Here is a 24359-nt window from a genome sequence, read left to right as displayed (position 1 = left end):
TTTTGCCGTTGTGTGCCAAAAGCGGGGAAGGAGTGTGGGGGAGTTGCGTATGCATGTGCCCACACCCATAATTCAATGCCTCCTGTGCCCTGCCCCCACACACATGCGTGTGCGACCCCCCACTCATGTTCCCCCCACTTTTGGAACGTGATGGCACAGTGAGCCGGTTAGGCCCATTTTTCGCCCTCCCCAGGCTCCAGAGGCTTTCTAAAAGCCTGGGGAGGGCGAAAATGGCCTTCCACACCTTCCCGGAGGCCCTCTGGAGGCCAGAAAGGGCCCATTTCCCGACTTCCGGTGAGCCCGGGAGGCCCATTTTTCACTCTCCCCAGGCTCCAGAGCTTTCTTGGAGGCTGAGGGGACGGCAAAAATGGTCTTCCCCGCCGCCCCCCCTCCCCGGAAGCCAGAAACAGCCCATTTACCGACTTCTGGTGGGCCTGGAAGGCCCGAAAATCAGTTGGCCGGTGCGCACATGCACGCTGGAGCTGACCTAGGGCAACACTCATGTGCCCACAGATATGGCTCCGCGTGCCATAGGTTCGCCATCACGGTACTAGACTTTCTTCCTTTTGATACAATGAAGTGAGAAAAAAGTTTTAAGTTTACTCATTCAATTCTCCATCTTATAACATTATATATTATATTTTGCTGACACAACCCCTGTTATTTTAAACAAGTATACTCAAATATTATGTCAAGTTGTAATAAGACATTTCATTTTGCATATATCATATGCAGCAACTGTGTAAGTATCTAGTCGACTAGTGACATATACATCTAAAAGGCTAGAAAATGGAGATATGTGTAGCTCAGGGTTAAAATTTTGAGATATTGCTGTTTGCTGATCTTGGTTTCTTCTTCCAATTTTTCATTATTGAATTAGCTAATATGGTCAGGGCTCTGAACAAGGTAGCAGAGTTTACACATATAAAATTTAACAAACACCATTTGTTTGGGTCAAGACACTGATAATGTTACTACTTTGGTAATGAAATATCTATAAGAAGTTAGTTAGCCAAACTAAAATTCAGAAAATCTGCAACAAAATAGGAATTTGACTCTAAGCCCTCTTCTTCATGTCATAACCATTTACTTTTCCACACTGTGTTGCCTTTGCATTTAGATAATTTTGAATAGCAATTTTTAAAAACTAATTATTAATTTACCAACAGGCCCTCTCAGAAATCTAGACACCCAGAGCTTTCCAACTTTGGACTTTTATAGTTATAATAAAAATTAAAAATGACAGCACATAAAAATAAAATAAAAGTGCAAAAAACAGAATACTTCATCATGAGACTTAATTTCAATATTATTAAGTGAAAAAGTGATAAAGGGCCGTACGGATCTGGATGGGGAGAAACAGGCTCAGGCTCAACCCATCCAAGACCGAGTGGCTGTGGTTTCCGACGTCCCGATATAGTCAGCTGGTGCCATCGCTGACTATTGGGGGCGAAGCATTGGCCCCCACGGAGAGGGTTCGCAACTTGGGTGTCCTCCTGGATTCACGGCTGTCTTTAGAAGAGCACTTGACGGCCGTGACCGGGAGGATTTTTCATCAGGTCCGCCTGATTCGCCAGTTGCGTCCCTTTCTGGATCGGGACTCGTTATGCACGGTCACTCATGCCCTCGTCACCTCCCGTCTGGACTATTGTAACGCTCTCTACATGGGGCTCCCCTTGAGGAGCACTCGGAGGCTCCAACTGGCGCAGAGTGCGGCCGCGCGGGTGGTGATGGGAGCAACGTGGCGCTCCCATGTAACGCCTCTCCTGCGCGAGCTGCACTGGCTCCCGGTGGTCTTCCGAGTGCGCTTCAAGGTTTTGGTTATCACCTTCAAAGCGCTCCATGGCTTAGGACCTGGCTATTTACGGGACCGCCTGCTGCCACCAATAGCCTCCCACCGACCAGTACGCTCCCATAGAGAGGGGCTCCTCTGGGTGCCGTCGGCCAAACAATGTCGACTGGCGGCCCCCAGGGGGAGAGCCTTCTCTGTGGGGGCACCTACGATCTGGAACGAGCTCCCCCCGGAGATACGGAGGATTCCGGATCTGCGTACCTTCCGTCGCGCGCTTAAGACGTTTTTATTCCATCAAGCTGGCCTGACCTAAACTTTTTCCTCTTTTTAAATGGAATTTTAAATTTGGTTTTAATTTATTGGGGTTTTAAAATGTCTCAGCCAAATTTATTTAATTAGTTTTATCTCTATTTTAAATTTTGTATCTACATGTTTTATTTTATGGCTGTTCACCGCCCTGAGTCCTTCGGGAGTAGGGCGGTATACAAATTTAATAAAATAAAATAAATAAAATAAAATAAATAAACATGCTGCCCCCATACCACATTTATAAACTATCATGATAAATTCCATTTTTACAAATTAAGGTTTTTTAAGATTATCCCAGTTAAAAAAATGAACTCCAAGCTCAAATTATTCTACTTTAGATATATTTTGTGAAAATCTAGCTGTCTGGAGAAAACTTTAAGGCTGGGGAAAATGGAAGGAAGGAGAAGAAGATGACCAACTGCAAGATGGTTACAATAGCAAGGAGTGCATTGTTGGGAGAGTTTAAAGGAACAGATTGTCATAAAGAAATTCTACCCATCAATCAATTAACAAATTAATCATTCAATAACAGGTTGACTGTTAACTTTTTAAAGAAATAAAGTATCAACATTATTTTTATTCGAAAAACCTCCGGTTTGGCATTGCAGCGAGATGGTTGTGGGTAGCGGGGCCAATTCTTCTTCATTAGGAGGCCCTAAGGGGCTAAAGTCACCCTGGAGGGGTGATGAAGAAAGGAGGGACCCCTTGTTGATCATGGGAGAGCAGCGTCTCCCCAGCTCAATCCAAAGCATCCTCCTGACCAATGAAGAAGAGAGAGACCAAAGCTGGGACAATCGAACAAGAAATACTAATGAGCTGGAGCAGTTTGTGAACAGAGGATTGGAACTGGGTGAGTGATTTTCAACTTCTATATTAGGAACTCAACCCCAAGTAAAAGAATTTTTGAAAGACTCTCCAAAGTGCTGAAAAAGTGGTGAGTTAGCATATAAAGATTATAGACTCACAAGAGAAATGAAATTTTAATGGAAGACTATGACGTTTTAAAATATAGAAAGACTGGACTGGAACTCGCAATACTGTTAAAAGTGATTTTAATTTGCTGATAATATTGTTGGACTACTGGAAGAAATTGCATAAAGAAAAATTGACTTTTTGATCATTTGACAAGCCACTTATATCTTTCATTTCATTTTAATGCTGGTACTTAGAGCTGGGATGCCACCTACTAGTGAAAAAAGATACTATACTACTACATGGCTGGAAAAGACCTTGACAGGAAGCCAGAACTGATAAGAAGGGAAACAAAGTGAAAGGCAAACAACACCTGGAAGACCATCTTTTTGTTTTTTGTTCGACATCTATTTGCTTTCTGGCTGTTTTGGAGTAACTAGTGAGCCTTTTGAAGATCTTCAAAGTAATGTGGATTATAAACAATAGGAATTGCCCTCGAAACTGAACATTTGACTTTGTGGATTAATGAGACATGGGGAAATTTGGTGGGCCATTCTGGATTATAAATATTGTTTGATAGAACATCTTATGAGACAAAAGAAGAAAATTTCTTTTCTACAAATTTGGATAACTCAGAGGGAGTAAATTGGCAGATTTTGAGGACCATAAAAATTGTGGATTCTGAGGAACAGTTCCGGGATTGAGCAAATTCTTCTAATATTGGCTTATTGGTGTTCTGGACAATTGGGATGTTGGGATTTTGATGAATTATTGAGTAACTTTTAGCCCATTAAATTAAAGCAAAATGTTACAACAGGGAAAAACATACATTTCAAAAAGAAATACTATTGAAGCTTCAATGTATTCAGGAAGCTATGACAAGGAACCATAGGGAGATGAAGAAACTGATGCATGATACAGATGTGAGACTATGAAACCCTCAGCAAATGACAATAAAAATTAACAAAAAATTCAGAAAATAGAGGAGAAATTAGAAAGAGAAGAGAAAAGAATAGAGGAGATAAATCAACAAATGATACAAACAGATAAAGATACGGAAGAGATAGTAAAAATTCTTGAAGTGGAACAGGTAGATTACTCTTTAAGAGGTCAAAATATAGAAGAGGACAAAGAGAAAGATCTCCCAGAAGTGATGAAAGAGTTATTGATGGGTGCTCTAGAGATTCGACAGCAAGAGGTAGATGTAGAGGCAGATGATATACTTAGACTAAATATGAGTGATGTAAGAGGATACAAGATCCCAAGGGAGGAGCATGGGAGATTTGTCAAGAAGTCAATAAGTATTGAAATACTAAAACGGGCAAGAGATGATGGATAGATACAGTATACTTCTTAATATGGGATTTGCTTTATTAAGGGTTAGAAAATAGAGGTAGAGATTAGAAATTGGGAAAATATTATGTATGCTGCTAAATAATATATTATAATTACTATGTATACATAAATGTTGGAAGTTTTAAGATTATTACCATGTATACCTAAATAGCATTATTTTTATCAGTATTGTGTATAAAGTAAATTGACCCAGACAATACACTGTTCACTAAGCACTTATGTATGTCAAAGAAAAAACTATAAATAAAGTTATAAAAAAATATTTTTATTCTAAAATGCCTTGTACTCACAAAGAACTGGTATGTCTCCCATATTAAAAGCTGCTTCAATTGTTTTTCTATCAGACACTTCTACTCCAGCATGATGATAAGCAACTCCACAAATGAGGAGATCTACAAATGAAATTCAAACTTGAAACATTGATTTTTTTCCCCCTTATACAGAAATAATTATAGTTTCTCCAATTAGCATAACATACATACCCCTAAGCTTGGCTTCTTTTATTAAATTTGCAGATCTTTGTAATCTTCAAGGAGAGAACAAGAAAATATGGCAATTGCAATAAGTCATTAAATAAATACAAAAAAGTAATAGTTTTTGTTAAAGATTACCCTGTTTGATTTCATCATGATAAACTTTGAATTGGACTGGGATGAAAAATAGGAGAACCCCATTTATCACCTGATAAGTCTAAAATATTTTCACTCGTTTCATGACACCAATAAATAAATGTTTTTTTAGTTCAGAAAAGGCTACAAATAAATTTTCCATTTTTAAAAAGCTGTTCTCATTAAAAATTGTTCTCACACCAGCACTCTTCTTTATTCTTCAATGAATACATAGTTTCTTGCGAGGCTTGGAGACCTGGCTGTGCAATAGAATCTATACAATGGTTTTGTTGAGTATTGTTGGCTTTTTTTATACCTTGGTTGTGAATTGTGTTATATAAATATTATATGGTTTTGTATTATTTTATATTTTTATACTTTTTTAATTTTAATTTTAATTGTAAGTCACCCAAAATCATCAATTTGAGATGGGCAACTATAAAATTGAAATAACAAATAAATTAAATACCTTTACTGTACTCATACAAATATTTATATGGAGTATGCAATTAAAGCAGTAAAATTACTGCTTCAAGAAATTGACTGCAAATCATTGAAGTGTATTTTTAAGGAATTTTTAAGACTATTACAGGGAGACTGGAAAAACAATGAAAATATTCAGCACTAATACTCTAATTGCTGATATCTGCTACATGACAACTGCAGAGCACAGAGAGATTTCCCTACTTGGATCGGGAGGCTCTCCTCACGGTCACTCACGCCCTTGTCACTTCATGGTTAGATTATTGCAACGCGCTCTACATGGGGCTACCCTTGAAAAGTGTTCGGAGACTACAGTTGGTCCAGAATGCAGCCGCGCGTGCTGGCTGGGAGAATTACACCAATTCTCCACGAGCTGCACTGGCTCCCTATTGGTCTCCAGTCACAATTCAAGGTGTTGGTTATTACCTTTAAAGCCCTACATGGCTCAGGGCCAGGGTATCTTTGAGACCGCCTTCTACCGCATAACTCCCAATAACCGGTAAGATCCCACAGAGTTGGTCGCCTCCGGGTCCCGTCAGCTAAACAATGCTGGCTGGCGGGCCCGTGGGGGAGGGCCTTCTCTGTGGCTGCCCCAGCTCTCTGGAACCAGTTACCTCCTGAGGTCCGGACCATCCCCACTCTATTGGCCTTCCGAAAAGTGGTGAAGACCTGGCTTTTCCGGCAGGCCTGGGGCTGTTGATCTTGCTCTCGCGATCCGGCGAGATCCGGCCATGAATGGTGTGAATGAGTTTTAATGTTTTTAATTTTTAAATGCTTTTTATAATGATTTTAAATGCATTGTGAGACACCCTGAGTCTTTGGAGAGGAGTGGCATACAAATTGAATTAATAAATAATAATAATAAATTTATTTTAGATATTCCAAAAGCAATTACTTTACAAAAGGATGAATTTAATTACATCATAAGTAAGTGGTTTGATGCTATTAATTTGCATTCCCTGAAATAGTCCTATGAAAAATATTCACTTCATTATCTAATCACTACATGTGAACACCTTGGGGGTACTGATTCTATAGCAGTCCAATATAAATTGATGAGAAGCACACGTTTTGCTACATATAGACTATGCATATGTTGTAACCAGGAGAAAGCCTGCATTACAAGGTACCTTTGTTTTTGTTCTATAGTCATAATAAATTTAGCATCTTTTGCTAGTACAGAAGCAGCTTGCTGAACTCCTTTCCTTGTGGCACAGAACTGTAAATAAGAAAATCCATTGTTTATGATAATTCTGAAATATACAATGACAATTGTTAAGGGGGAAATTGTCACGCATACCACAAGTGTTGGCTTTTGTTCAGAATATGTTTGAATAACACTAGCTACTTTATAGTTAAGTGTTAAGTCAAATTTGAATTCAGTTTGATTGCTACTGCAGGGAAATCCAAGCACAACTTTGTGCAGCTTCACTGGACGGTGTCTTTCATCTATTTTCAGGCATACAGCAGGCCTCTTGCCATCTGAAAGCCATTCTGCAATCTTTAAAGGAAAAGAAAACATGTTAGGATTGAAATTGGAAAAAAAATGCCTTGGGCTGCAGTCCTGAAAGGACTTGCTCAAGAGGAACTGTACTTTAATCATGAAAGCTCCACTGGCACAAATATTTTTAGATTTACTGTACTGGGTATTCAGTGTGCTTGTCTGTGTCATGAATATAAAGTACTGTTCCAGAATTTTTACCAAGATTTACCAGCTAATACAGCTAAATACTGCCTACAGGTCTATCTTTCTGCTATTATAGAGTGTTTCCTACTTTATATGAAGATGAGTGAGTGGAGAATGTTATCTATATCCAAGACATTAGATGTTCTGTATAATATTCAATCACTACATCCCTGGCATAACAGTAAAAAAAAATAATAATACAATTTCAAAATCACTTGCACTGATTTATTGGCTATTCCATGCAAAACAGGAATTGGAAATAAGCATTATGAATGTAGTAAATGAGTGATCCTTTATTCACTCAAGTAGGACATAGCAAACAGTTCCTTCTTCCATATTCATCCAGATAGCCAGTACACATATCCTAGATGCCTGAGCAAATAGGCAGGAGAATCCATGACTATAAATGCAAGCATGTATACATGCAAACTGGGATAACTTTTTCTTTTTTAGCTATAGAGGACAAATACTATGTTGTTTCTGGTATTCTGGCCGCTGGCAGGTAGCAATAATGCTGACAGAACTTTCCTGAGGAAAACCAGGAGGAAATTCCCCATTCTGTTTAAAAAAAGTTATTTTGAGACAAATACCAGGGAGGTAACTAGACGTGAAAAGAAGCAGGTCACTCAGAAAAGACCAATGGAAAGAAAACATAGATTTTTTTTCTATTGCAAAAAAATGTAAGTAAAATGAAGACTGGAAAAATAACAACATGGTTGAACAACTAGTTCAATAGGCTAGTTTCCAGGAAAAACACACAACCAAGAGATGCTCGAGCAGGATAGATTGTAGTAATAGCAAAGATAACTATTTCTTCTGCAAGTGTGGAAGGGCAACACATCTGAGCCAAGAAAATCTTTTGAGAACATAAAAGCATTATTTGCAGGAACAATAAAAGTTTCCACATGATCAGGGTAGGCCCCATGGTAAAAGCAGGCCAAAGTATTTTGGCATTGGAGGTAAGATAAGGCATTGAGGCATAAACCAAAAATCTGTAGGGAGCCAAGAGAAGCTAAGAGGAAGTGCTTTTACAACTCTGATTGAAGGCTGCAAGATATGGGAATCAGGATTATTTACAGTGTTTCCCAGAAATTAAGACATGTCTGGATAATAAGCCCAATTGGGCTTTCGAGTGCATGTGCTAAAATACCCCCCCCAAAATACCCCCCTCAATACTTAAATGTATGCACAGGGGGGGAAGGGAGGGAGAACATGAGAGCCGCTGTCGCCTGAGATCAGCAGGCCAGATTCGGTGAGCCGGACACACAGCTGCCACTCGAGAGAAGAAGAGAGAGAGGAGGTGCTGTGAGAGCACCCATTTCTCACGTTTTTCTTTTCCTGGGCAGCGGCAGCGCGTTCAGCTCCCCAAATCTGGCTTGCTGATCTCAGCCGGCAAGGGGGAGTGGCAAGTGGGGAGAGGTGGTGAGGTGGAGAAGCAAGAATTCTGCTGCTCGCCCAAACCCCAGATATCCTGTTTGCCTTGCAGGTTCTTCAAGAGGAAGGGAATAAAGCCAGTCCATGGCTTTTGCAATCCAAGCCAGCACTTATTCTCCTGCTCCCCTTTCCTCCCATCCGAGCGGTGTGTAACTTGAGAACTTGGATTCTCTCTTTTAAACTCTTCCCGCCGTCCTTTTGTTCTCCGCTTAGGCTCCAGGAGCTGCAACCAACCCCCATCCCATCCATGGCTGGGGGGGGGCTCGGGAGAACTTCGGCAAGGCTGGCCGGGCAACCCTCGGGGCGGAGACCCCCACCCCAGCCCTTGGCCGCTTTGAGAGCGACCATGAAAGCTCAACCCAGCCCAGCCAGCCTCCTTGGTTGGTAACTGGAGAAGTGGGGTGGGAGAAGAGAAGAACCCCGGGCTGTCCCGCAACACTTCTCCTGCCCCCTCGCCCTCCTGTCACACACAAAGCCAATCGCGGGGAGCTTGCTTGCATACAGGCTTGCCAGAAAATCCACCTCCTTCCCACTTCGTGCTCCAGAGTCTTTCTCATCCAGGATGCCATGGAGCCTGGCGAAGCTAGCCAGAGAGGCGCCAGCCGATGTCAGCCACGGCCGAGCCTGAGAAGACACATGTTGTTGGCCTTCGTGCCCCACGCCAGGTGAGCCCCGCTCACTTCCCTTTTGACCTGCTCCGCACCGGGCATTGCCTCGACTCAGGAGTTGGACTCGGGACCCTCCTCTGGGGCATCCTTCTACCCAACCGAGCCCTGTCAATTTTATGGGAGTGGGGGGGGGATGTGGAAGAAAAGAAAAGTTTCTGGGCATTGGGCAGCTGCCACGATTACTAGAGACAGCGGCCCGAGCGGCACCGGCAGAGCAGCTGGTCGGTGCTCTGGCATCAGTCCACCTGCTGGGGCCAAGATTTTGAGGTCCTGCACCTCAAAATTAATAAGACCCCCGATAATAAGGCAAGGCCATATATCGGGGGTCAAAAGAAAATAAGACCCTGTCTTATTTTTGGGGAAACACGGTAGGACAAGCTAGCTGGATGAGCACAGTGAGAGAAATCACTTCTGTCTTAAGTAAGATGAGGGTTAAATTTTGCTTTTAGATTCTTTTGTTTTAAAATATAGTAGTCTGGTGCATTAGAGGATCAGGAGAGATATGACAGTGACTGCATGTCATATCTGAAGAGCTGTCATAGAAGAGAGATGAACTTATTCTTTATTAATGGTTAAAACTTCAGTGAAACAGATTCAGGCTAGACATCATGAGGGACAAAACTGATTGAATGAGCTCTTAACCAGTGGAACAAGCTGCAAGGGCAGTAGTTCATGGCATGGACACCAGATTAAGTGTCCCCTGGAAAATAGGTGCTGACAGCAGAAATGCTCAAATGGATTCCCCCAAAGCAGGAGAAAGGATCAGGATGTGAATTACCAAACTATATATTATTGGACTGAAATTCATGCAGAAGCCTTGCTGACTGAGGTTTTAGGAAGAAAATGAAGCTGTGAATATATAATTCTCCCTTCAAGTCTTGCTGTGCTGCGTCATTATGATGGGGAGTGTTCCTGCAAGGGAGGAGTGAACAATGTCAAGTCCAGTGGTGGTAGTAATTTAACAACCGGTTCTCTGCCTTAATGATTTCTTCCAACAACCAGTTTGCCAAACGGCTCAGAAAGTTAACAACCAGTTCTCCCGAAGTGGTGCGAACTGGCTGAATCCCACCACTGGCCAAGTCCCAAAAGGGTCATCCAAGATTAAACAAGCAGCAGCAGTATAGGAACATGCTGGTGGTGGATGATCATTTTAGTGACAATAGCAAATGGATAATTTTATACTATGTGAAAGAAAGCAATGATAAACACACATTTTACTTAGAAAATCACGTGGATAGACAAAATAAAGTAATTGATGATATAGTGCTGGCTCTTTCAGGTTGGATGGCACTTAATATTCTATTGAGGAAAAGCTTGGGATTTTTGGAGTACTAATGGTATTTATGGCTCAGCTAGATTAAAGCTTTCTAGAAATCTAGTTGCTAATGTTGCCACACAAGAAAAAAAAACAAAGTTGCAAAAACAGAGTTATTGTGGGAATATGGACTGTCTGAAGCATAGACGTAGGAAAGCTCAACACTTTGAGCTTCAAAAGATGAAATGAATCAACTATTTGGTAAGATAGCACTCGAGGCTTTGAAAAAAATATTCAAGTGCTGTGAAGAGGAAGCAATAGTTTCCTCCAGGACAGGCTATGGAAGCAAAGGTTGGACTTTGAAAAAGCTGGATAGAAAAGGTTTTTGCTGTTTTTGAACTTTGGTGTTGGAGAAAACTCTTGATCATATTATGAATAGCCCATAAAACAAACAAATGGTTCATATAACAATCATCCAGAATTCTCATTTCAGGTAAAAATGACACTGGAATTGTAACATATTGGACCTATTATGCAAAAATCTAGTACAGGAAGAGTTGAAGGGACAGGTCTAGCTATGTTTATGCTATCTTATGCTAAGAGCTGACACTGACTTGTGGTAATAAGCAATCGAATATTTAGAGATGGCAATGTGAAATGGAAACCTAAGTACATACATTACAAACTTATGACCCATCAATGCATTTTGGAACACAATCATTAGATTGCCAGCACTTTAATCTGAATCTATATTCTTGTCTTGTATTTTCTGTTATGGATTGCACCAGTAGAGGCTAAACCAATTTTGTTGTATACATGATGTACAATGACAATAAAGGCCATTATTATTATTATTATTATTATTATTATTATTATTATTATTATTATTATTATTACTAAAAAAATATGAGAAAACTACAAAATTTGCCAATCAAGCATAGCTTTTTTAATTTAAAGTAATTGTCCTTTCTTTTCCTTTCTTTTTAGGATATTTGATTTTGGATAGCAAGCAGTTGAAAAGAGAGAAAAAAATCTTTTTGAAATCTTAAGTATAAAGTATAATGTATAAAAAGAAAAGTTAATTCATGTTTCTTACGTCTTCTGCATTTGGAATTGTTGCAGAAACTGCCACAAATCTCATGGGAAATACTGAGCTAGAACTCTGTGAGAAAGAAGACTGAATAGTTTTCATCCGGCTGACCACAACTTCAAGAGTAGCACCCCGGCTCTCATCTTTTACAACATGTACCTACGGAATTAAATACAGCTCTATATAAAACATCTACTGCTTTCCATTGTTACATTTTAAGTCATCAGTTACTACTTTACCTCATCAATGAGAATAAGTTTCACTAGCTGAACTAAAGAGTTATCTCTCCACTTTCTAGTCATGCTATCCCACTTTTCCTAAAGGATAATAGAAAAAAAATATTGTAGTACAATCTAAATCATCTGTTTTATAGGTTTAAAATACTGTTGGTACTGTCAATCACTATTATTACTACACCTAGCAATCAGCTTTAACATTATAAATGCTAACAATTATTTCAATATATTTTTATTTCAAGCTAGCAGCATTTTTATTTTAAAAAAATTACCACAGATCAAATTCAAACAGAATTTCAGAGTAATCCAATGCATTGTACAAAGTAATGCTGCATTTTCACTTTTCAGATTTAATCATTGTATAGCTGATGCTACTCTACGCAGCAGCAAAGAAGCCTCTCATGCATGCCATGTGATCAATTCATAGTGAAACTATAGATAAATCAACTGGAGACTGATCAGACTTATTTCTAAACATAAAAATATAACTTGAACAGTACTGAATATTTCTAGTGAACAAACCAACATTAACCCATTTTTGAAACTTACTGGCGTGGTCAAAATAATGTGAGCATGCTGTATCTCAAATAAGTCATCCACTGCTGTGTCTCCTGTTAGTTCCTTACAGATGAGTCCAATGGGTCCAAATTTTTCTTTCCAATCATCAAAGCGCTGACTGCAGAGAGCTTTTATTGGAGCCACTAAAACAATAACAAGTGTGAGAGAACAAAACATCCATAAAATAACTCCAGTACAATATCTCCAATACTTTTCTACTCCCCCCCCCCCGTCACAACTTCAAATTCCTTTGAATGTCCCAACTCCTTTTAGGGCTATACTCCAATGATTTTTCATATAGTATATGTCTTCTACTTCTTTCACTGACCTTAACTGTATGGTTTAGTTGACATATTAATTTTTTAATAAATCAACATTTAAAGAGAGAAATTCTCCATTCTTGGGTAGATTGGCTGTGCTGCCGTTATATCTTATGGATTTCTTTTTTGTTAACTTTGCCATATTTTCACTGTCAGCAGTAAAGGGCAATTATTCTGATGACAGTACAGTAACATATTGAGAAGGACCAGGCGAGACCTTGCAACTACTGGATTCAAGTTCCTATTTCTGATGCCACTAGAAAGTACAAAAAATATTTGCCAAATTTGGAGCTTCTGGATTTATTTTCCTTACTAATGAAACCAATAAAATAAATGTTTTAAAAGAAAAAGGCAATGAAAGCAAAGGAAATCTCTGAGCAGAACTATTTCTGCCTCTCTGTGCACTGTAGAAAGAGCGCAACCCAATCATTACATATCACTGCCTGCTTAAAACAAGGGCCACCTTTCTCTTTGCAGGAAGAATTTCCAGTATAAAGTGACAGAAGCAAAGTTTAGACCAGAAGACTAAGCTTTGGAGGATTATATCTGCAACTTTACCCACTGAATCGTGTCATGAAAGGGCATAGTTAATTTTCTAACTACTGGCCTAAGAGGCCTTCCAAAGCAAGACTTATGAAAGGATAAATCAAAACCACATCATGCACAACTATAAAACAAATAAATAAATAAATCATCATTAAAATATATAAACATAGTTTTGTTGCTGCCATAAGGCTACATGCAATAACCAAAACAAGCAAACACAAAAAAGTTTTATGAGCAGTAATAATAATTTTAACAAGTAGTATACTTACTATATACAATTTTAATATTTAACCAAGGTATTGGCACTTTGATTAATAATCTGGTAACTGCAAGCTCAAACATCACAGTTTTTCCAGAACCAGTTGGTGCGCAGATTACAAAATTTCTGTCTGTGTAAAGGATCTACAAAATAGTAACAAATAGTAAAATATAGCACAGCAGCCAACAACATCCATTTTGACTTTTAAAAAACCCACTTTTTAAAAAAAGTAAGAAGCAAAGGAGCCTAAACCAGAATTTTTTTTCTTTGCATTTGCCACCGAACAATTGTGAAGAATATATGGTATTTAAAATGATTATGTGGCATGGTGTAAAACACCATTGTTAACATAAAACCAGTTCTCAAGTCCTAGGAGGAAATAGTGCACATAGGAGAAAAAAAATATGTAATTTATTTATTTATTTAGCACATGACATACCGTACATGGACTAGCAATATATATTAACATTTCACCTAGATTAGTAAAACACAATAAAACATAAATGTTAAAAAGATCTATGTTCAAGTATCAATATCTAGGCTATTTAACCATTGTAGTGCAGCATCACTTATATTTAAAAAATCAGATACTGGACAGGTATATTCCCTCACTTATAACTGGTCACAATGTCATCTAGTTTGACATGGGACCCTTCAGTCATACTGAGGGGAGGATACTGTGCCCCTTCTATATAAAGAATGCTGGGAGATGCAGTGTGAGGTACAAATCCTACTCAGGATTGTCCATTGTTGACATGGTAGTTCAAAGTTTGGCACCTTTTTTTGTGCAGTCATTTATATGTCTACCTATGTCTGGGCATTCAGCGCCCCACTTGATTTTCTATTAGGAATCAATGTTAAAGTTGTTGGAGAGATGTTGTGCAAGTGCCAGTGGGGGCTTCCTGGATTTGAGTCTTTTTGGCAGATAAATGTCTTTAATTTTTAATCTGTCTTTACAAATATACAATAAAAATTGTTAATCATATACATTCCTATCAATATAGGAGTTTGAAATATGTTATTGTCCTGTAAAAATTGCAGGACAATATTGTCCGGTATGATCTTATAATGTTTATCAAAAGGTAGATCCTATTAAATTAAAAACTTCATTCAATTGTAGCTTTGGGCAATTATGACATCTAAAGAGATTTGGAAAAGGTATCTTATAAATTTACTCATTATACTCTAAAAATATTTATTTCTTTGTTGCTGTAGCATGGGCTGCAGGAAAGGAAGTCTGTTGAGATTTTATCATGCTGCTATAAATACTAGTGGAGATATATTTTGATAGAAGACAACAACGTGCAAATTTCTGGAGCATATAGGGTGATGCTGCATTTTCACCCTAACTTCCTGGTCTTGAAGAAAGTGCTTAAGATCCTACTATTCTGCAGTGCATTTGGATGCTAAGGATGGAAGGCTACTTCTGGGTATTTATTCATTTTGTTTTAGTTTTTGTTATAATTACTTCCCAAGAATGTAAGAATAGTTTAATATCAATATTATAATAATTAGGTCATACTTACATCATCCAAAGCCTTAGACTGAATAAAATTAAAATAAGGGAACTCTTTGAAAATATTTCTAAATTGTGTGGCTTAAAACTTGTATTAAGGAGACATTTTAGTGAAGTATGGGTACAATTTTATCTAAACATAAGAATAAGACCTTCTAATTTTCCACATTTATTGCATTTCATAAAATACCATGTTTCCCCGAAAATAAGACCCTGTCTTATATTTTTTTTTAACTCTGAAATAAGTGTTTTTCCTTATTGCCATGCGCTCAAAAGCCTGATTGGGTTTATTATCAGGGGATATCTTATTTTGGGGAAAACAGGGTAGGTCTTAAAACAAAGGAGAAAATGCAAGAAAAAACTGAAAGAAAACAGATGTCTTGACGAAAATCTGAAGTAAATATTTATAAAATTACTGATTAAGTTACCAAATGTAAACATTATTCATTTATATGGGTAAACTAATCCAATGATCCTGCAATGCTAGTGGACCACTAAAGCCATATAATAGTACTGTACCTCAATCTATGAATAACAGAGATGTTTATTATTAACCTTGTGGATCATGACCCTTGGTATAATGATGAGTTTGCTCAATTAGCTTTCCCGATATTATGCAGCCATATATAGGAATCCCTTAGCCACATGATGAATTTTTGGATTTTAAAAGTGCTATTATTTACATCCAAGAAATGTTATATAATTATAGCAATAACTTATAAAAGGATACGGATTTCAGTCACAGGCCTCAAAACCACGGAGTCATTTTTAGATATTACTAGTAACAAAACAAAACAAATGTTGGATTTAATCTTCTTTCTTTCTTATTCACATACACATTACACTTGATCTTAGTCAATATTTATTTAAACAGCACAAATAAAAACATAATAGGTTAGATTCTGACTTAGCTGTACTTGGTTGTGCAATCAATCACTGGAAGAGGTTAAACTAAATATTGATAATCTGTACAAATCTTATGTTTACAGCATGAAAAATTGCCAATAAAAATTGCCAATATTACAGCTTGCTAGGTTAACAGACATGCTGAGGACAGGCTGTAATCCCATTGGCAATGATGTAACACTGATGTTGGTTGGTGTGTGGTGGTTGAAGTTAGCCCCATCAGTGAAGTAAGTAGAGGAAACCAATGCTGGGAATAGCAACAAAGTGTTGAAGGACAGTTACTTGTCAGCTGTTTCCTGGTATGATAAACAAGTATGCCATTTCCAGTGTTGGAGAAACTTTTAACATTTAGTCCAGTCAGCTTTTGAACATGAACTGGAAAGGACTATCAAATGAAAACAAAATAGTTTTGCTTGATAGCTAAAATTTTCCAAAGGGTTATCTGGTGAGACAAGTGTTTTGTATTGATCTGAAATCTGCAAATTATGATTCCATGCTTTATACAGTACAACAAACATATTCACAAAATGTAGTTTACAAGAAGGTAATGCTTGTAAAAAGCTTCTTTGAAGGCATAAATAAAATATATTCTTATTCCAATGTAAATAATTTCTAACCCTAACTTAATTTTATAATTGTTGCTGGGTGCTTCTATGATGGGTGCTTCTAAACAAAGCTTTTCTGATATAATCAAACCTTCATGTTTTACAGGATTTTGTAAGTAATCACCTGTGCTTTCACACTATTCCTTCCATACTTTGTTATCAAGTAAACTTCTAAGACAGAAAAGGCATACCATATTTTTCAGAATATAAGACTCACCATTTTTCCCCCTAAAAGAGGCTGAAAATTTGGGTGCATCTTATACTCCGAATGTAGCTTTTTCGAAGCTTTTTTCAGCCCTAACAAGGCGCTAATGAGGCACTAGCAAGCGATCTTCCCAGCTTTGCCTGCTCCCTCGACTCTCCCCTGTGCTTTAAAGAGGTGCTAGCGAGTGAAGCGATCTCCATGCTTTTCTCCAACTCTCAGCTGTTCTTTAGAAGCTTTTTTTCAGCCCTAATTAGGCGCTAGCCGAGTGAAGCAATCTCCTCCGTGCTTTGCCTGCTTTTCTCATTGCTGCTTCCTCTCAGCTGTGCCTTAGAAGCTGTTTTTTATCCTGAAGCAGGGGATAAAAAACCAGCAAACTAATGTGCTAAAGCTGACCAAATTAAGGATGCTAGCCAGATGAATACCTGGTAGGCAGATTTTTTCCCCCTATTTTCCTCCCCAAAAACTAAGCTGCGTCTTATACTCCGGTGCGTCTTATACTCCGAAAAATACAGTATGTCTTTGAATTGGTAGCACTGTACCCCAAATCCCCACACAGTTAGAGGTTTTTTTAAATGTCATACAAGTAGCTTTGGGTAAATGATGGCAACTGAAATCACATGAGATCACAAGTTTTGGCACTTCAGTTTGCTATTGTTAAGTGAATCCCATGCTATTGCTAAGCATGTCAGGTGATTGCCATTTGCAACCTCCTGTCGGTTTCCCCATTGACTTTGCTTGCCAATACAGTCACAAATGGTGATCACATTACCACAGGATGCTCCTAGCCTACTGTATCACTCATTCAACATTGTTGTAAGTTTGAATGGTCACTGTATGAGTGGCTATTAAACAAGGACCACTTGTACTTTAATATTTCTTCATGGCTATATAACTAGATTAAACTTTAAGAATGGAAGCAAAAGAGAAAAGAATATGTGAAGGTACAAATAATCATCATCAATTTGTCTATTTGGTCTTAAAATAGAGGAATATTCAACTCTATGTGACTGGCATTTTCTTGTACCCTATTATAATGACTTCAGTGTTATCTAACTTATGTATACTTTTTTGTGATTCATTTTTTTCCTAATTTGGGTTTATCTACTTTACCTAATTTATCCAACTCACTTTCTACATAAGTAGTGTAGCCCTAACTCTAACTTTTATTTTACATAATTTTAATAGATTAACCTGTATTTCTGAATCTGATTCTGTTCATGAACATACATTATTCATGAGAACTGTAATTTAAGTACCTTTTGCAGGAAAAAGTGTAGAAAAAAATATAATTTACCTTCCATACTAGAGATCTCTGAAATACATGGAAATGATGGTGCTTTTTTAATTTCTTTTGTATTTGCAGAAGCAGAAAAAGTATTATTTATAGAAAGACAATTAAAATCTGAATTTTTGGCTATCTGCATATTATTTTTCCATAAGTCTTTTTTCATCTCTTTGTTGTTAATAATATTGCAATATGTATCCATTTCTATCTTTGCACTGGCATTATTTGCATATGTATAAGAAGCTGGTTTAAATAAGCTGTAAGGAATGCAAAGGATTTTTTTATAATATACATAAACACACACATCTTTTTATATGACAATTATATATATTTGCTCTGTTGCATTGTTTCTAATAATTAATTTTAAAACCTTATAAACAAATTATATAACTTTGATAATTCAGCTGACTGGTCCATTAGCAGTACATGTAACTATTGTATGCTCTCTTGTTGAGAGGTATTACTCAGATCATCTCTCATATATCTGCTTTTTCAGCCCACCATAACATCCATTTCTACTGAGCTTCTGAAAAATTATATAACTTGGATATTGCAAGAAGCAGCATTTCAAAGTTTTCAAAGAACTGAAGAAGAAAACAGAAGGTAACAAAATATTTCATTCTAACTTACTCCTTTCTTGTTTTCATTTCATTACATTGTTTATATCTGGATACTTAATGAAGGAAAAACTCAATTTTTGCTATACATTAAAAAATATGTATTCCTCTTTGAACTGAGAATCATGATTCATCAAGTTCACGTTAAAATGAACTCTACCTATCTTAAAGTTACATAGACTTTCAGAACGAATTCCTGAAAAAGGTCAATCTAGTGTCCTAAATCACCAAAGACTACTTTCTAATGCCAGAGTAATGGGATATTACGTTCCCATTCATGTAGTAAAAGTTTTATGACTAACTTCTATGAAGACTGGGTTACAAAACCTATATTCTGTAAAATGCCATGGGATTATGTCTTTGTGAGCAAATTGAAGAGTGATGGCAAATCAGTTGTCCCAAAGGTGAAACATTTCACTTCTCATCCAAGAAGCTTCTTCAGTTCTAATTGACTGGTGGGGAATGGAAGGATTTACCGTATATTATTTGCAGTCATCTAGTTGTTAGAACTCTGGGAGTCAGTACTTAGCTATCTGAGAGTTGTTGAGATCACTTGGGGATTTATCTGTATTCTCAGAATCAGAATGTAAACTGGTGTGGAACTTTCTTGGGATGTTTTCAAAGGGAAAAAAACAAGGAAGTCCAGTTGCCTTTTAGAAAAATCATCTTTGGGACGACCATGACTTGGATGATTAAGAATCTCCATAGACATTTGGCAAATCAGCTGTTTTTTAACTAAATAACAAATTAAATTGTGTGTTTAAACCAGTGGTGAAATCCAAATTTTTTTACTACTGGTTCTGTGGGCATGGCTTGGTAGGTATGGCTTGGTTGGCATGGCAGGAAAAGAATACTGCAAAATCTCCATTCCCACCCCACTGTGGGGCCAGACAGAGTTGGTATTTGCCGGTTCTCCTAACTGCTCAAAATTTCCACTACCGGTTCTCCAGAACCTGTCAGAACCTGCTGGATTTCACCACTGGTTTAAACTCTTATAAAAGGTGTTTTGCCTAAGGCAAATCCAACCACTATACTAAAAAATTGTTCCCAGATATTTTACATTCAAAAGAATAGTAATATAGTTCTGATAACTATTAAAATTGGCATAGAATCATACCTTTTCCTGAATGTTGAGTAAACACTTTCATTATCATCTTCTTCTGGAAAATTAATTAATATTTCTTTTCCAAAGGACTCTATAAGACAAGTTCTGCTTATGTTCTAATCAAAACATAGAGAACAATGGATCCGATTCCAAGCTGTTGCCCCCAAAATGTTATATTCCTGCCCCAATTTTAGCCTGTACTTACTATAATTCTCTTTGTAAAAAGTCTTCTAAAAATACACAATATCATGCTTATCATTAATCTGTCAGTTCAATAATGATTATATTGTACTCATTTTTTAAAAACTTTACATGGATAACACATTTGTATATCTTATATGCATCTGTCATGCATAATCTTGCAAAATATATATAGCAAATTATAAATTCAAACTTGATTTCAATTTAAAATATAAATTCAGAACACCACAGTAAAATTAAGAAAATCTAAAAGAAAGGGATTCCTCCTCTTTTTATAGACTGACATTTCAGAAGAAATTTGTACATTGAAGCACATGTGAACCTTCTGTTCAAAATGAACCATTTTTGAGCTGATTTCCACCCCAAAGCACATATCATATAGTATAATTTAAAAATATTTATTTTATTCAATTAAATTTATAAATTGCCACAAGAATGATAATAATAGGCTTGCATGTGACCATCAGCTACCCAACAAAGGGCCAAGCAGGGTGTGCTTAGTCAGTAGCAAGAGCAAGAAGATGAAGAAAGTGGCTGGGGAGAGAGAGTGGAGGGTGGCCTGGGAAGAGCCTCAGACGGCAGGGCACTGAGAGCAAACAGGACTGGGCTGAGGCAGTAGGGCTTTGCACTGCATTGCTCGGCCAGGGTAGGGTAATTCCAGCGTTTGGGGATAGCTATGGATTCACATGGCATTGCCAAGTTGGTGCAACTAGAGCTTCCTGGGGCAGCTGCAGCTTGCACCATACTGCTGGGTCAGCTGCGACTTCATATGGCATTCTGGGCTGGGGCTTCCTAGAGCAGTTACAACTTTGTGCTGCAGCTCAGAGGGTGTTTTGTTTAAGGAAAAGTATTACCATTGATGCCAATAGCAAGTTTTCTCCTGGAATAAGTAGCAAATAGGATTATTAAATGGAGTTACAGAAGCATCATTGTATATTATCTATATTTGCCCTGATTTAATTTCCTGTGGTTATCAAGGCAAGCTCCCTAAAACAAAAATACTAAATTTTATTTTCTATTTTAACTTTTATGAGTTGTCATATTAATCCTAGTCACAGATTATACCTTTTGGGTTAAGTTTTGCAAAATCCATTTGTAGCTCCTGAGTGGGTGGAATTTCAAAAACAGATGGAACAGGTGCAAGATCCCAGTTTGTTGGCTCTTCATTTTCTAGATACCTTTCAAAATATGCATACACAAAAAAATCCTTTAAGATGTTCCATCCAAATTGCTAAGAAACAACCAAACATATTGACTTCTAAATTTGCTTTTTTATATTACACTTGAGTAAAAAGTGTTATGTTTAACATTTAAGGTTTCTGTTAATGTTAACCCACTTCCGTTAATTATGAATTTGCTATGTGGTGGCCAATTGTGGGCAGCCATAATTCCAAAGCCCACAGGTTTTCTGCTTGTACAACTAACCTATATTATATGTGGAAACAATTTAGATGCAGAATGAATTTGTAAGTTAATTGACACTCCAAAAAGTATTAAATATAACATAGAACAAATTATTTATTGTGGAATAAATGTTCAAAGCTATATCAGTATAGCCTATAGAATCTAAAGGATGAAAGCAACAGCTTTAAATTATTTCTAAAAGAACAATTTTTAAACAGCGATGTTCAATTAATGTAATGGAGATTGGTATTTCATTGTTCAGAAAGATACATGATTGGCTCTGTATTCAGCCAATACTGTATTACTCAGCTGCCAATATTGACACCATATTTTAAATTATCAGTATTTTTCATCACTGAGTCAACTTACATTTGCTTTGTGCCTGGTCCTTCAAAAAATAAGTTATCTAAAGAAAAGGCAGGTTCTGTCATTGTTGAAATCTGATTTTCAGTTAGCTGTAAAAACATGCAATAAACAATATTTATGTATTTCATGTCAGTTTATGCTCAGTGTCTTTACCCACCATTTTATTCTCATAGCCACTTTGTGAGGAGGTTTAGGATAGTGGGTGATAATAAAGAGCTTCATTGCTGAGGTTATTTTAATCTGTTATGTTTTAATTTAAAATACTCTGTCTGCACCATATAGACATATTCACCAAAAATATAAATGTTATAATCTACTATTAAAACAAGTATCATTTAAAATATTTACCCTAATGATTTAACTAAGCACAGTAAATCAGGATTCATTTCCTTTTTAGAAAAACTGGGAGGCCTTTGGTTAAATTTAAAGAGGCAATCCTTGTTCTTGATAAGAGATCACTTTAATTCCAAATAAAACAGTCCAAATTTCAGAAATGAAGGCAAATATATGTGTCCCAGGATAATGTTGCAGGATCTAATTTGGGTCGATCACTGGGACTAGAGATATAGTTTTCTGAGCTTTTGGACTCACGTTAGAGCCCATCGTGAGAGAACTTCTCTTCAACAAAATGTGTAGACAATTTTGTCCACTAATGTCTCAGACAGTTGATTTGATGAGCTACATAATTTTGGAGACTACAGTTCCCTCCCACCCATTTGAGAAGAGATAAATTTAATGCCACCTCAAGTTGTTTTCAGATTCTCTACTGGCAAAGTAATAGTATCTCAAATCAGTAGTTCTCAACTTTTCTGTTTTTCAAAGGAAAGGAAAGGAACACATTCATGATAAAGGAAGCTTTGCAGAGGAATTCTGGGAAGTGTAGTTTTTTCAGGTATCTCATTTCAAGTATTTCTAATGTGGCACTGAATAAATGAAGAAAGACACAATTAAAAACTGAATTGCAGCATGTGGAAAATATTTTTAAAAATAGCTTATAACTGCTCCATTTTAGCTTTCCATTATGTGACATGCAACCCCACTCCTAATGCACTGTTGTCAGCAGTGAGCCCCCTCCCTCATTTTGGTGGAATATAATATTTGGCTAGAAGTATTTAGAGAAATATAAATCAAATGTTTAGGCCTCAAACTGGTTCAGAGCTGAATATAATTATTAATACAGAAACCTGATCTCTGACCAGGAATCTATTTGCAGCCAGTTTAATTTCTATAAATCAGAGGTCTCATAATTATTTCTTTATTAAATTTATATGCTGCTCATCTCACTGTTGAAGGGGCTCTCAGTGGCTCTAGGTTTAGTATTCTGGGAGCAGTTTAGGAATAACATTCTGTCTGGCCTTCTGTCTCCAGTTTTCAAAATGTCCTTCAGACCAGTTCTACACAAAGAGAATTGTGATAGTCTAGATCACTGTTTCTCAACCTTGGCAATTTTAAGACATGTGGACTTCAGCTCTCAGAATTTCCCAGCCACTCTGGATGGAAAGTTATCATTGCATGAACAATGATCTTCCCCTAAATTTTAGATTACATTATATTTCATACGTGGCAGTGAAACATAACACTGACTCCATGAGCTATTTTTATGGAACTTTCCAGTTACTCAGGGAACAACCAAATCTCTTTAGAAGAACCATTTACATTGGAACCCATGAAACTGGATTCTAGCCTGATACCTGATTTCCCAATATGGCCAACTTCCAGAATTTTCAGCAAGGGCTATCTTGGCTGGAAAATTCAGGGAGTTGAAATCCACACTTTCTAGGCCCATGTTGGGAAACACTAACATGCCCCAGTGTCATACATATTTGCTTTCTAGTTTCATGTGTTCATGGTGGTAGATGCCAAAGGGCAAGGCAAGCCACAGTGTGATATATTATCAAGAGTAGAATTAACAGTCAACATGGCCTGTTTTATTTCAGGGAGGGAGAAGGAAGGAGCTGACTTAGGAAGATACCCCAAAATGTGACCACTAAAAACTAAACAGAAAATATCAGAGACCTCAAAGTATCTGAAGAAAAACTAAACAAGCAAGCTTAATATATCTCAGTGTGAGGGAAAATAACTGGGAAAAACAGTTATCTGAGGAAAAAACCTTTAAAATTGTGGCTCAGGGAGCCAACCCTCCTTCCTAGATTCCTAAATATAGGGTTGAAGATGGTTAGATTTAAAGATAGGGAGCATGTTGTTGATTCAATCACAACTCCAGCTCTACAGTCTGGCAATTTTATCTGGGTGTGAGGAAAAAGTAGCAGAAATGATACTAAATTTCTCACATGATTTTAACCTGTTATAATCTACAAATGGCTAGTATTTGTTAAATTGATAAAGTAAAAGGCTGAAATTTTATTTTTTATTTTACTGCGCAGAAAAAAGTTGGAAGTCAATGCCTTTTTTTCCCACCTTCACCCTACGCTTCTCTTTCCCTTTCACGTTCCCCTACCCTCTTTATTTTCATTTGTATTTTATATTATGATAAGCCTAATAAAAAAATTAAAAACAACCTGATTTAAGCAGTCTAAAACTCCAGTACTATTTCAACCACTGAGTTTCTGCTGAAGTCACTTGGATTTTAAACTGTTAAACTTCCTAGATTTCATCCATCACAGTTTTCAAAAGTA

At 37.2% G+C, this 24359-nt stretch overlaps 1 protein-coding gene across 1 annotated transcript in view; it reads right to left on the bottom strand.

Moving 5' to 3' along the window:
• The window catches only part of HFM1 (helicase for meiosis 1), a 60172-nt gene extending 38348 nt beyond the window's left edge, over positions 1 to 21824 (bottom strand). Inside the window, exons 1-13 of the mRNA XM_070939405.1 lie at positions 21727 to 21824; positions 21019 to 21131; positions 19765 to 19843; positions 18040 to 18287; positions 15760 to 15807; positions 15040 to 15110; positions 13524 to 13656; positions 12380 to 12531; positions 11834 to 11911; positions 11601 to 11753; positions 6591 to 6961; positions 4852 to 4895; positions 4660 to 4761 (exon numbers count right to left, since the gene is read on the bottom strand). Coding sequence (XP_070795506.1) covers positions 4660 to 4761; positions 4852 to 4895; positions 6591 to 6961; positions 11601 to 11753; positions 11834 to 11911; positions 12380 to 12531; positions 13524 to 13656; positions 15040 to 15110; positions 15760 to 15807; positions 18040 to 18287; positions 19765 to 19843; positions 21019 to 21131; positions 21727 to 21824 — 1690 coding nt within the window. The remainder of the gene's footprint in view (positions 1 to 4659; positions 4762 to 4851; positions 4896 to 6590; positions 6962 to 11600; positions 11754 to 11833; positions 11912 to 12379; positions 12532 to 13523; positions 13657 to 15039; positions 15111 to 15759; positions 15808 to 18039; positions 18288 to 19764; positions 19844 to 21018; positions 21132 to 21726) is intronic.
• Positions 21825 to 24359: the final 2535 nt, after the last annotated feature.

The sequence above is a fragment of the Pituophis catenifer genome, unplaced genomic scaffold, assembly GCF_029215685.1.
Source record: "Pituophis catenifer annectens isolate HBS135680 unplaced genomic scaffold, rPitCat1.0.hap2 SCAF_3, whole genome shotgun sequence".
NCBI lineage: Eukaryota > Metazoa > Chordata > Lepidosauria > Squamata > Colubridae > Pituophis > Pituophis catenifer.
Note: the sequence above shows the minus strand (reverse complement) of the source record. Positions and strands in the feature narration are given on the sequence as shown.